Source organism: Phodopus roborovskii, unplaced genomic scaffold (genome assembly GCF_943737965.1).
Source record: "Phodopus roborovskii unplaced genomic scaffold, PHOROB, whole genome shotgun sequence".
Classification (NCBI taxonomy): Eukaryota; Metazoa; Chordata; class Mammalia; order Rodentia; family Cricetidae; genus Phodopus; species Phodopus roborovskii.
This window is the reverse complement of record NW_026126433.1, coordinates 25,140,270-25,154,674: the sequence shown is the minus strand read 5'-3', so window position 1 is coordinate 25,154,674 and position 14,405 is coordinate 25,140,270. Positions and strand designations below refer to the sequence as shown.

General features: G+C 43.9%; 1 protein-coding gene across 1 annotated transcript in view; it reads left to right on the top strand.

Moving 5' to 3' along the window:
• The window catches only part of Lamc2 (laminin subunit gamma 2), a 59,189-nt gene extending 46,373 nt beyond the window's left edge, over positions 1–12,816 (top strand). Inside the window, exons 15-23 of the mRNA XM_051185978.1 lie at positions 1,195–1,262; positions 2,277–2,426; positions 4,462–4,606; positions 5,513–5,662; positions 6,162–6,276; positions 7,125–7,324; positions 9,368–9,526; positions 9,613–9,712; positions 11,613–12,816. Coding sequence (XP_051041935.1) covers positions 1,195–1,262; positions 2,277–2,426; positions 4,462–4,606; positions 5,513–5,662; positions 6,162–6,276; positions 7,125–7,324; positions 9,368–9,526; positions 9,613–9,712; positions 11,613–11,866 — 1,341 coding nt within the window. The 3' untranslated portion in view covers positions 11,867–12,816. The remainder of the gene's footprint in view (positions 1–1,194; positions 1,263–2,276; positions 2,427–4,461; positions 4,607–5,512; positions 5,663–6,161; positions 6,277–7,124; positions 7,325–9,367; positions 9,527–9,612; positions 9,713–11,612) is intronic.
• The last annotated feature ends 1,589 nt before the right edge of the window (positions 12,817–14,405 follow it).

Here is a 14,405-nt window from a genome sequence, read left to right as displayed (position 1 = left end):
GCCAAACCAAACAACAAGGGCGGTAGAAACAATAACAAGTAGAGATGAATAAAGGAATTGGGCTGAGTTTAGCAGAAGCAGAAGGACCAGGAGATGAAGTTCAAATTCTGCTAGAGTTTAAGGCCAGCTTGGGGTGTTTGAAAACTGGATTCAAAACCAATAGCAATGAATTAAATAAAAAAGGAAATTGAAAGATAATTAGATAGTATAATGAAATAAATCACATTAATATTGTTTGATTACCCCATTTGAAAAGTGTTTATTTTAGAAAATCCAATTACTACTAAATAGCTATCATCAAAAACTTGGGTCTGGGAAGATAGCTCAGTCAATAAAGTGTTTGTGTTTGTGGTGACAGCATGGAGACCTTAGTTCAGATCCCCAGAACCCAGTAAGAGCCAGTTGTGGGGGTACATGCCTGTAACCCCAGTGCTGGGAAGGGGCAGGGACAGGAGGATCCTACGACTCAATGGCCAGCCAGTCTAACCCAAAATTTAAGTTCCAAGTGTCTCAAACAATAAGATAGAGAGTAAAAAAGAAATCCAAGATCAATCTCTAGCCTTTACACATGTATATATAGGCAAATGCACACACACACACATATGCACACATGCCCCCTCGATATATGTGTGTGTAATTAATATATATATATATATATTACACACACACACACGTGTGTATATGTGTGTGTGTGTGTGTGTGTGGTTTTTTTGTTTTGTTTTGTTTTGGTTTTTGATTTTTTGAGACAGGGTATCTCACTCCACAGACCAGGCTGGCCTTGAACTCAGAGATCTGCCTGCCTCTGCCTCTCAAGTGCTGGGATTAAAGGCATGCACCACCAACACCAGGCCTATAATGTGTATTTTTTGAGGCAGGGTCTCACTGTGTAGTCCAGGCTAGCCTCAGTATCACAATCTTCCTGCTTCTGTTCTCAAAGCATTACAGGTATGTACTACCAGTCAGAGAAAAGATATACTTTTAGATTCATCTATATTTTACGTGGACTTCTTTAGAAATGTAATAACTACTTTTTTTCTTGCCAACGAACACTTTTTTTTTTTAATGAGTGATCATGGTGACATTTGGTGTGTCAGGACATGTGCTCTTCTGTGGCTAGTAAGAAATCCTCCCAGTACCTCTTTTGAGGTTTCAGAGTCAAATGCAAAACCTTAATCAATTCTCTTTTCCTCACAGAACATCCATTCCTCAGAACCAAATGGCTTTAAAAGTCTGGCACAGGAGGCCACAAGATTGGCAGACAGGTAAGCTGCAGTATTTGGCACCCCTGCTCCAGGCTGCCTCTGCAGTTTAAGACTGTGGAACATTCGGAACTCAGACACTAAATTTGATCCTCCAGGTTCCTCTGTCCTCCTCCCCTTCCTGGAAGCCAGTTCTGAGACCCTTAGCTTTCAGGGTATGGCAAGGGATAGTCCACAGGACTCTTGGCAGGAGCCTGTAGAAGTATTCCTTTCCCAGCTTTCTCCACGACTCACAGATGGCTTTAGTACATATTAGATGTGAGTCTTCTGGCTGTGTGAAATGATTCAGCTGCTGGAAGCGGGTGTTTGCAGCTTTCAGGGACTCCTCAACTCCCACACCAGGCCTGAGAACAAGTAGCAACTAGTTGTTTGCTTGCTTGTGAAGGCCAAGGATACAAGGGGACCTTCACCCTAGAAACCAGCTCTGCAGGACCCCATGGACAGATGACAGGCAGCTCCCCTGGTCCTGACTTCTCACTATAAATCCTCCCATGTTCAAAAGCTTTGCTAGGCAGGGTGGCAGGCTCTGCTAATCTCAAGTGGAATTCAGTCAGCAGGGGCTGGCTTCTGACTTTGGAGCATAAGCTGCCTCCTAAGCCCCTGTTTTTTGTTGTTTTGATGCTACTTCCTAGCACCAAGGGATCAGATATTTATAGAAGACATTTATTGACAGGCATTGTCCCCTTAGCTGTAGGCCCACTCTAAAATTTCAGCATAATGAGGAGGGAGGTGAGCTCTGGGCGGGTAAGCCCTTGGGGGTTCTTCTTGGGGTGGGGGGTGGAACAGCTTATAGACACAATGGTCTGTCATTTTGAGCCTACTCCCATCTACTCTCTCCATACTGCCTCTGAGTATGGCATAAATGGAAACAACCACCTGATTCTTATAGTTCCTCTAATTCCAAGCATTCAAGTCAGCTCCTTTACTCTTTTCTGTGTCTGCAAGAACCGTTTATGTTACTAACCTATGCTGGTTTTTCCAATGAAACCCCTAATTCTTGATCTTTAATGTCTTCAGCCATGTCGAGTCAGCTAACACAATGAAGCAACTAGCAAGGGAGACAGAGGACTATTCCCAACAAGCGTTGTCACTGGCCCGAAAGGCTCTGAGTGGGGCAGCTGGAAGTGGCATCCCGGACAGCTCCATGGTACAAGGTCTTATGGGAAAGTATGTTCAACTGGTCTCCATCTGGGCGGGCCATAAAAGCTGAATCCTCCCAGGGCAGAATACAAACCACTTGAGAAGCACATTTCTTTGAAACCATACATTATTATTATTATTGATAATAATGAGTATGTGGACCCACAGTTGTGGGTTTCTGTTCTGCAGGTTGGGGTTTGTGAAAATTGTCAAGAATAAGGCCTTCTCTGAGAGATACCTTTTGAGATTTAGAAGGCGGTGAGAGGGTAAAACTGACAACTATGCTGGGAAATGATTGGTGATACAGAGGAAAAATTAGTACAGCACACTCAAATACAGGATGATGGTTCATGTAACTGTCAAAGATCTCATTTGTCAGATTGCGTTTTCCCTCGTGGAGGGGATGTGATAGTCTGCACAGCATATGCAAGTGAACTACCAAAAGTTAGCCTGCCAAATTATGCCTCAGCCTATCGTACAGGCCTGCGGCTGGCCCCAGGCTTCTCAACAGGCTTGGCCTGGACAAGATCTATGAAGGCCAAGTGGAGATGACCGGAGAGGAAGACAATGTGGAAAGCATTGGTAGCAGCCCCGTGCCTTCATTTGCTATTTGAATGCAGGTCTTGCCCAAACTATGACTGGCAGTAATGTTTTTGAGGCCCTGAAGGGAGCTGTGGGTAGAGGCTTGTCTATTCTTTAGAGTACCAGATGATCTCCTGGTTAGGAGTCTGAAAGCAAGAAGTTCAATACAGAAGTACATGGGAAGCACATCACAGGTTGGAGTATTGCAGGCTACGTGTGTTACCTAATGGAAGAAGATGAAGATGCTTGTAAGAAACAGTTCTCTCACTTCCTAAAAAGACAGTTTAACTTCAGACAAGGAGGAGATGCATAAGAAAGCTCATACTGTTACCCAAGAGGATCCAGTCTCTGAGAGGAGTTACCAAGAAGAGGGGGGCTGGGCAGTGGTGGTGACAATTTTAATCCTAGCACTCAGAGGCAGAAGTAGGCAGATCTCTGTGAGTTGGAGATCAGACTGGTCTACAGAGTGAGTTAGTTCCAGGTCAGCCAGGGAAACACAGAGAAACCCTGTCTTGAAAAACAAGGAAGAGGAGAGGGAGGAGGAGGAGGTGATTGTTACTGTACCAATACGTCCCTTGCCTGGGAGATACCTGGTAGAAAAATCAGGTTGCTCATAAAAAGGCAGGCTTCCTCAGAGCTCAGGATGGCTGCTGAGAGTTAAAACAATTTTCTGTGAAGGTGTTTTTTTTTTTTCATAAAGACAATAAATATATTGACCAAGCCAAAAAATAATTAGAGGGGCAAGATAATGAGTATTACTTTGGGGAATATTTTTAGGACTGGGAAAAGGAAGGTTGTAATATCTACGCAAAAGTTCAGTTCTGACTGAGGCATGACAATACATGGAGAGATGGTTACCCTGTGGTCTATGAAGGTATAATATATAAACCCATCTGACAGGGCTGGGAACAGAAAAATAACATTTAATTATCAGCAATTGGGAAGCTTACGTTGAGTTTTTCTGACCAAATCTATATAAGCCATAAGGGTTATATTTAGATATCTAACATACAGACTAGCTTATTTATCCTGCTTATTCTAACTATGCACACACACACACACACACACACACACACACACACACACAAAGGGGGAGGAGGGAGAGAGTGAGTGTGAGTAACCTTGTCTTGTAACTCAAGGCTGGCCTTGAACTCACAGAGATCTACTTGTCTCTGCCTCCTGAGTGCTTTGATAACCATGCCCAGCCCAACTACACAATTTAGAAATGGCATACATATTTTGCTTTTTACAAAGAGTATGCTCTGCCACGTGTGATTGTACATACCTGCAATCGCAGTTCTTGGAGATAAAGGCAGGAGGACTGATGTAAGTTTCAGGCCAGCCAAGGCTGTGTGAGAGCCTGTCTCCAATAAGAAAGGGAAAGGAGTACATTCTCAAGGGTCCCCCGTTATTATTGTTATTGTTATTATCATCATTATCATTATTATTATTATTGACCATCTGCTTTTCCTGCCTACAGATTAGAAAAAACCAAGTCCCTGGCCCAGCAGTTGTCAAGGGAAGGTACTCAAGCCGACATGGAAGCAGATAGGTCCTATCAACACAGTCTCCGGATCCTGGATTCAGCATCTCAGCTCCAGGGAATCCGTGATATGTCCTTTCAGGTGAGGCCGCTGATCCTGTGCACATGATCCACAGACAAACAGCCATAAAATCCCTCTCTTCTCTAGGGGTTTCATGAGATTGTTCAACCTTTCAGCTCCTTCTCCATGTTGACTGTGTTAGTCTGCATCTCATTACCACAGGCCTGAGACAACTGACTTACTAGGAGAAGGGGTTTCTTCGGCTCAGTAGTTCAGACATTTAAAGGTGTTGTTCTGCTAAGGGTGGCAGAGGCCATCCCCATAGGGCAGAGAAAAAGACAGACAAGTGTTCACAGTCCCTTTTGAGATCACAGGGCCTAAGGACCTCTTACCACCCCCAAAGGTTTCACATAACCCCACTAGCACCCCATGTCAAACAGATGCTTAATGTGTGGGTGTGACCCATGTTTAAACCATAGCATTGACTTTTTGCTTTGTGCTAGGAAGGGTATAGGTGCGTTCTGTTACTTATTTTCTGTTCTTGACCCCAGTCCTAGACTCTGAAAGGAAAGGGACTCAGATGTTTGCTTTTGAACCTGTTAGTAGAGAAAAGTTTTATACGTCCTCCCCAATTCTAGGGACCCTCAAATTGAAACCGGTGGGGAATTATTATGGAGTTTGATATATTTCTCTAACATCACTTACAATGGTCCCCATAGAGATATGTTCTGTGAATAGATAAAGCAATTATTTAAAAAAATAAAATAAAGTGTAGAGACAAAACCTACTGTATTCTTGGGAGACCTACTGCCTGTCTTTCTTTGGCACCCTGTCTCATGTCTGGTGGGCCTTGGGCTCGTAGGGCCATTGTCAGCTTTCTTGGCTTCTTAAGGCTGGCACTGTTTTTAAACGGTGACACCAGGTCCTGAAGCTAGTGCGCTAACTTGTGTGCAGACAGGTCTTCTCATTCATAGCTTTGTCCCATAGGTAGAAGCAAAGAGGATCAGACAAAAAGCTGATTCTCTCTCCAACCTGGTGACCGGACAAATGGATGCATTCACACGTGTGCGAAACAATCTGGGGAACTGGGAAAAAGACACACAGCAGCTTTTACAGACTGGAAAGGACAGGAGACAGGTACCCTCTGTGAATCCATTCACTCAGTCAACAAGCATGTACTGGATGATGATTGTATGTGTGAAAATGCTCAAGGCCTCTACCAGAAACCTTCCGAAGGTCATGGTGCCACTGGTTACAGAGTGAGTGGCCAAGATTGGAGTTTTGATAGAATTAGCCTCACCCACTGAGTCAGCCTTTGAACCCTGGAAGAGGACCCAGGCCTCCTATGTCTCATTTGGTCCAAGTCTGTCTATTGTCTTGGTTTTAAGAAGTATCCAGTGTTTAAAATGATGATTTGCAAAACTGTGCCCACCCCTGACAGTGGACAAGGGTTGGAAACTGCTCTAAAAGGTGTATATTCCTGACTGGAAAATTTGTCCCTGATCACATTGTAGAGGGCTTTGCTCTAGCACCCTTGGACTGTGGTGAGTCACCGTGCTCTGTTGTCATGGAGAAACTGTGTCGGGGTGAATTTGCTAGCAGGAATGCACTTATTCTAATCTTGTTCTATTTACAGACATCAGATCAGTTGCTTTCCCGTGCCAACCTTGCTAAAAGCAGAGCCCAAGAGGCACTAAGTACAGGCAATGCCACTTTCTATGAAGTGGAGAATATCCTGAAGAACCTCAGAGGTTAGTGCTATGTGATGCAAGTTGGCATTTTTAAAAGTACATTTATGGTTCACTTAAGTCCTCATTTCTCTCCTGAAGTGCTGGGTGTATTGTTATTAATAGATGCTTAGTCACTGTCTTCCTAAGGTAATAGTGATCTCATTAATACTTGATGATGGTAATGGAAGTAATTCACCTATGTATCAAAAGTTCTGAATTCTGGTTCTTCCTGGGCCCTATGACGAGGTCAAGCTCTCTATGTGACCATGGCAAGTCACACAGCCTTTCTAGATCTTTGTGAACTCCTTAAGGGGAACAGGCGATCTCTAAGGTCCCCCACATCCAGTATGTCACTATTGAGTTGATATTTTCCTTTTCTTGGGTGACCTGGACAGTTCCAATCTCTGAGGTAATGACATGTGGCTCTCAGGGAATTTGGAGTGGGCCCTGAAGACATTCATTTAAAATTGCAGCATTATTCACTAACAAGTCTTGGGACTGATTTTCTTCTGTACCCACTGTGACCACACCCAACTCTGTGACCACACCCCAGCTCTGGTCATTGGCCTCAGGCTTGGCCTTAGAACTTTGGGCTTCCAGGATTTACCTGCTCTGTGTCTGCTTTGGGTGTTGACATCCTTACAGCGATAGAGACCCAGGACAGTCCATCAGTAGCTCCCCCCAATGGCTCTTTGCAGATTCTTTCTCTTAGGAAAGAAAGAGTAATCCCAGCCACATCTTACATCTCCACCCCTAGCCAGTAATTATCCCTTTCCAGTGATATCTCCTCAAAACGTCAGGCTTTCTCATTCAGTTGTAACTTGTAGTCCTAGTCTCTGTGGCAATAGTCTTTTTTTTCTTCATTTTAGAGTTTGATCTGCAGGTTGAAGACAGAAAAGCCGAGGCTGAAGAGGCCATGAAGAGACTCTCCCATATTAGCCAGAAGGTTGCAGATGCCAGTGACAAGACCCAGCAAGCAGAAGCAGCCCTGGGGAGTGCCGCTGCTGACACCCAAAGGGCAAAGAACGCAGCTAGGGAGGCCCTGGAGATCAGCAGCGAGATAGAACAGGTAAAGAAAAATGGATACACAGGCTGCCACAGGCAGCGCCCAGCACAGTGATGCTTTGGTGAGAGTAAGCTTCAGCTCAGGCCAACCCCTATGTTCAGAGTCCTGAGAGTCCATAGCAGTCCCACGCCACATGGCCGGATGGATTCAGTCACTGACCACCAGCTGATACACCGTATTCAGCTGCCCTTCAGACAGCACTATGAGGAACCATTCATGGCTGTTTACTATGGAGATGTCTAAGACTGCTATCAGAAAACACTTTGAAAAATAGAAATGACTTTCTCATCATTCTGGAGGCTAGGATACAAAATTGGAGTTGGCGATGCTCCGATAGGTCCAGGGAGAATTGTTCCTATCCTCTTCCCAGCTTCCGGGGATGGTAGTCAATCCTTGGTCTCCTTTGGTTCAGAGCATCATCAGTCTACTCCCTGCTTGTTTGGTCCTGGGAGTCCTCTGTTGTCTTTTTCCCTTCTTCCTGTCTCCTTTCTTCCTTCTCCCCTTCTCCTTCCTTCCGTCCCTTTTCCTAACCCTTCTTTTTCCTCCCATCCCCCTCTCCTTCTTCATCTTCTTCAAGACATGGTCTCACTATGTAGCCCAGGCTGGCCACTGTGTTCATCTCTCAGTCTCTCCTTATAAGAAGACATCAATTACATTGAATTAGGACCCACTGTGCTCCACTTCACTGTAGCTAATTACGTCTGAAACAGTCAGTTTTCAAGTAAGGTCATCGTCTAGTTGAGAGGGGCATGTAAGGGAGAAATACCCTACCATATCTCTGTTCGTGCTGGGTAAGCTCTCTACCGATGCACAGTGTCACTAGCCCTTAGGACTTCAACATCTGTTTTAGGGTGCTAAATTTAACTTGTTAACAATTTCCATCAGTACTTTCTCTATATGAAATCCTGGAGCTCTAGAGCCTTCTGTAACCTATTTCTGAGCTCAGCCTCCTTTACTCTGTCCTCCACTGTCCATAATTGGTGCTCGCTAGGGACAAAGATCAGAAACATCTAGTCTCTAGCTTGAAAGGGTACTTATAACTGGGCAATTGGGACAGTCAGCTGTGCTACGCTTACAGCCCATGTTGCAGTGGAAGGAATGTGTCTTGGCTGAAAGAGAGCTCCTTCCTTAAGTACATCTGCTAGAGAGCTTGTGCCACTCCAGAAAGTCCAGAGGGAGCTCTTGGTATCTAGACTATTTGACCTCACTTTTAGACCACTTGGTAACCTACAAAAATAATTTCCCTTGAGACCTGTTTCATGTACCTTTCTTCCTTCATTCATTCCTTTCTTTCTCTTTCTTTCTTCTCTCTCCCTTCCTCCCTCTCTCTCCCTCTCTCTCTCTCTCCCTTCTTTCTCTTCCCTTCCCCTTCCTTCCTTCCTTCCTTTTGTTACTTTTTTTTTGGCCTTTTCAAGACAGGCTGCCCTGGCTGTCCTGGAAGTCGATCTATAGACCAGGCTGGCCATGAATTCAGAGATCCATCTGCCTCTGTCTCCCAAGTGCGAATGCATGTGTTCTCCCCTCTACCCAGCTGTACCTTTCTTTATACAGCATCTAGCAGAAAAATGCCTGCAATTGTTTAGTTATAGCTTATTGATGAAAGCTATTGATGAGCTTTTGCCCTTGCAAAGACAGAAATCCTCTACTATAGCTGATTTGTTGCCTGCACTCCAAGCACAACTGTCTTGGGCCTTGTAAAGCTGTTTCAAAGACCAGGGCAGTAAAGGACCACGACAGAAGACCATGTTTCTTATCCTCTGGATTTTCTCAGATGCTTCCTGTGTTCAAATTTTTCTAGGCATTGAACTGAAAGGGAAACCATGTCTCTCACAGACCCTCCCAATCTCTAGAGAGCTAGCCTAGAACTAACTTGCCTGAGGCTCAGCCTGGGGAAGGGTGTGTTCCCCAGTCCGACTCTCTCATTGTTCATCTGACTAACTCTGTCAGAGCCAGGCTGCAGCTGTATTTTTTTCTACAACTGTCCTTGGGACATTTTGAGCCTCACCCTCTCTCTCCTTCCGTCCCTGGCTCCTTTTATTCTCCTAGGAGATAGGGAGTCTGAACTTGGAAGCCAATGTGACAGCAGATGGAGCCTTGGCCATGGAAAAGGGACTGGCCACTCTAAAGAGTGAGATGAGAGAGGTGGAAGGGGAACTGTCCAGGAAGGAACTGGAATTTGACATGGACAAGGACAAGATGCAGCTGGTGAGTGACGGCTTCTTCCCACAAGAGCTCTCCTTAAAGTTGCCAGGACAAAAATAACCTCAGGACACCATTGTACTCACTTGCAGGTGATTAAGGAAGTCCAGCAAGCTGATACCAGAGCTAAGAGTGCCGGAGTGACGATCCAAGACACGCTCAACACATTGGACAGCATCCTACATCTAATAGGTCTGTCTATGCAGTATCTACAGCCTTCCAGCCCATGACTATCCCCAGAAGACTCCATAGTCTTAGTACTGATGGATGAGGATCTCAGTTTTCCCTAAGAACATCTGGAAATCTGCTTTGTTTCAGGGCCCAGACACTTGGGCCAGGTTGCTTTACGTTTACTCTGTTTTACCATCTCTAGGATGAGTCACTGAGCACTTGTTGTATCTGGAAGTGAAGGGTCCATGAGTCAGAGAACTGGGGGTGTTCCAGGGACTTCCCAGAAGACTGGCTGGCTTGGGGGTCCTGCTAAGGAGTCTGTTCTTAGTTCTGGGGGTTCCCTGGACAGTTTTAATCAGGACAGCAATAACACTGTTGTAGGGAGGAGAAGTTGAAGGCTTAGGGCCTGGGAAGGCAACCTGGGGAACTGTTGAAAACAGAACAAGGTGACACAACCTCAAAATATTGACAGAAAAGCCCACACATATGACAAGTGCATTCTAAAGGCTAATGTGACAAAAATCAAAGACTCAAAGAATAAAAGTATTAAAAAAAAAAAAAAAAAGGTAGTCTTTCCCAGTTGAGATTTCAGCAGCATTGGTTGGCATTCTAAAAAGGATAGTGAAGTTAGTGGCATCTTTAAGGGAAAGATGAGTGGGAGGGAGGGCAGTGGGAACAGTCGACATTTACTACATCAGGTAGTGTGCCAGGAGCTCGTGGCATAACCATTTAAGTCTTGTAAGCGCTCTGGGAGATAGCTTTTATTATTTGGCTTCACAGGGGGATGAACTAAGACTGAAAAGCACACAGAAAACTGCGGGGCAGGGTTTACACTGTGATCTATGTCTCCTGTCTCTCTGTTCTTTCCTGCATTCGGCCTCCTGTAAACATGTCATTTTGTCCCAAGCTTACTAGTATTCTGTGCTTGTCACAGAACCCTAATTCTTGAATTTTGACCTGAAGGATCCATTGGGTCAATATTTTCATTATGGTATAATTTCCACTCTAGGTGCTCTCTTGAGTCTTGGGATAATAACTCAGGATTCTAGGTATAATGTATAGTAAGATCATGCATTCAAATACTAGCAATGGGCTGGATGAAATCGAATCTCAAAAGTTTTCTCTGACCTTTACACATGTGCTGTGTCATATGCAGACAGACAGACAGACACACACACACACAAATAAATAATAAAAAAAAATTATGAGGAAACAAATCCTGTCAATGTAGCTCAGATACATGAAGCAGCCTGGCCTTGAGTGTGTAAGATGCTTGGATCTACTTGAACTAAATGTATATGGCAAGTGCCCTCACATTGGCATAGGCTTTATAAAGTATATGGGTAAATTATACCTGAATAAATGTAGTGACATTTGCCATTGGAAAGAAACAGATACTTAGCTAGATCCCCACTGTTTCAAACCATAATGAAGTTGTACATCATTCTCTAACAGCTGGAATCCATCCCCCAAATAGCTAAGCATACCTTGGCCTCTGTAAACCCTAAAGCTCAGGCAGTTTTTAAAGGTCTCTTAATAGAAAACAGCAAGCCATTTCCTTGGGGTGATAGAATGCATGTTTGGAGTTCATTCAGTTCCCAGGGATGAGCTGTATTAGGCAGTTACCTTGAACAGTTCTCAGACCCCTATAATCTTTAGCCTTCTCTTCTCAGATCATGATCTATTATTTCAACCAGATAGAACTCCAAACTACATTGGCTGCATAATAGAGCTTAGTCTTGGACTAGGTTGTTGATAGTACAAATGCATGTCTAATGTTTTTTGAAATTTGTTGACATTTTTTAAAGTAAAGCTATTTCAACTTATGGCATGGTGTTTTCTCTGGGCGGGTGAATCAAGTGTTCCTCATGATCTCACCAGAGCTTTTCTCTATTAACACCTTTCTTGTTCCCTAAAATAGACCAGCCTGGCGGTGTGGATGAAGAGGGACTGATACTGTTAGAACAAGAGCTTTTCCAAGCCAAGACCCAGATCAACAGTCGACTGCGGCCCTTGATGTCCGAGCTGGAGGAGAGGGCACGTCGACAGAGGAACCACCTACATCTACTGGAGACAAGCATAGATGGGATTCTGGCCGATGTGAAGAACCTGGAGAACATTCGAGACAACTTGCCCCCAGGATGCTACAACACCCAGGCTCTTGAGCAACAGTGAAGCTGCCATGGAGCTTTGTCCTCTGAGGTTCTTGGGACACAGAGCTCAGGGATCAGGAGCCATCTCATGTGGATGGGTAGGGATGAGGATATCTGAACATGTTTAATGAGTTTGTTTAGGTCCATTGTACCGGATTCTATCCCTGAGACTATGGGTAGATGGATGTCTTCATGTATCAATATGGTACTGTTTGCTTCCTGGTTCTGGCAATGAGGCAGAAAGCACCTGGTATGAGACTAATCATGTACCAACTGCACCAACAAACATTGACCTCGGAACAGCCATAAACTGAGACCTGGAATATACAAAGTGTTGCATGTCAGGACAAGAGATCTAATCAGACTGAGGCCAGTAAAGTACTCTTGCTCCACCCACTTCAAGTTTGTGTTGACAAGATTTCCTCCACTGCCCACCCACTAGGTTATGCCTTCTACTTTCAAGCTGAGTTCCGTGAGCGGTGCCAGGCGTGGGACTTGGAAATCTGGCCCATTTGGAGCAATGGTGTCTACTGCCACCCTCTCACCTTTATGCTCTCAGCCTGAGTTAATATCCTTTCTCCTAATGATGCCAGAATAATTTAGAGACTGCATTTTTGTGAAGCATTTCTTACCAGACAAGCAATCACTGGGAAAGCATTTCCTTTGAGTTTCAAAGTAATATAAGAAAATGTGCCTTGGACATTAAAGAAAGTGGAATTGTCTAAAAGATATATTAATCTTAATCCAATCCTCTTTTGCAGACAGTAAAACTCATATACATCTGTATATTGTATCTTATATTCTCTCTCTCCCTAAATCAGGGATAATCTATCCTTATAACATATATTTATTGAGACCCTACTATGTGCCAGGGGTGAGTGGAACAGTGCTGACATTATCTACCCTCATGGAGTTGACTGGCTAATGAGAAAGATAAACACTTAAAATAATAAATGGAAACTTCTAAGCTTTGCTCATCTCAAGTGATATTTATTGCAGTTACCCTTTGGTTTGGAACCTCTCTCAGTAGAACATGTGTTACAAGACAGCCCCATGGGGGTACTTGAATTAGGGCAAAGCTGAAATTGTTTTGAGTTATATATACTTTTCTGCATTCCAGCCATCCCTCCACCCCTTCCCACCACAGACTATTGCAACAGACACTTGCATCATGACAACAGCAGTGGGAATTGCTGAAGGAATCAGAGGCATACTGCACCTCATCTTGGAAGACTTCAGTACCATTTCATGTCTGCAATTCCATGTCTTTTCACGGGCGTGTGTTAAATAAAGGAGCGTTAGATGCTGGAGATGAGTTTCCGATTTTATTAAACACTTAGTCTGGGGTGGAAGCACCAGAAACAAATGGGAGGGAACATGCCATCCTGATGCTGATGGCCCTAAAGTTAGCATCTTTCATTCCTGAGGGTCCAACTTTGCCCTTTCCAACTGTGAGAGTGTTTTGTAAGATTTAGATGATGCTGTATCCTAATAAGCATGAAGAATTATTTCTCAAAAAACCCAAACTGGGTGGAGGCTATAATTAATATTCTTGTCTTTTTCATCTACTATAAAATAAAGGTAAAATCTGTAGTTTGTGGTGTAATGCCTTTCAATAAATTACAATTCAGTAAGTTAAGGTCTGAATTGGCTTTTACCCAAGTAATGGACAAAAGGATTCTGCTTTTGTTCACAGTGACTCTTAAGTTCTGAGAGGTCTGACAACTAGGTCTTTTGTGGAAATAGTTTGATAATTCTATCTTGTCATGCTCAGTTCCACAGCCTACAAACTTCCTGCAATAATTTAAGTCCTGTAACTTACAATATGTGACTTTCTAAGGCTGCCTTGGGAAGAAGAGGAAGAACAGAAATGACACACCTGGGAAGTCTTTGTAAGCCAGGATGGGGATATTTATGTGCTATTTTTCCAAGCCCATGTTATAATTTTCAGGGGTTTCTTGAAAGGAAGCCAGTTTTCAGTGACAATTCTACACTATAAAAGGGGTGTACACACTGTTGGGTTAGCTATGCCCCTAAAATCATAATTCTGCACTGGATGAATGGTTGAGAAAGTTATGAGATTAGGGTGGGGATGTAGTTCAGTCAATGGGGTTCTTGCCTAGCATGAAAAATGCTCAGGACCCAGTCCCCAGCACCACATAAACTGTGGCCACACAGTTGAAATCCCAGGACTCTGAAGATGGAGGTAAAGGACCAATAATTATCACCCTTGGCTACACAGTGAGTTTGAGGCTAACCTGGGATATATGAGGCCATGTCTCAAAAATAAAAGTTATAAGGATATCTTTCTTGGCAAATGGCACAGATCTCAGTAGAGATGGTTAGAGAGAAATAGAATGATGTCCTCATTTATGAGGACCTGGAAAACTGGCCCTAAGAAGAAGAAAGGCTACAACTGAGAAGTAGCCTTCCCTAAGCCTAGAGCTAGTCTTGATCCGACCCTGTCAATAGAAAGAATGTTTTGCTTTGTTTTCTGATTTCTTGTCATTATTCATGAAGACCTTCCGATCCGTCTCATCTGGGGGTTTCCTGGTAACTCC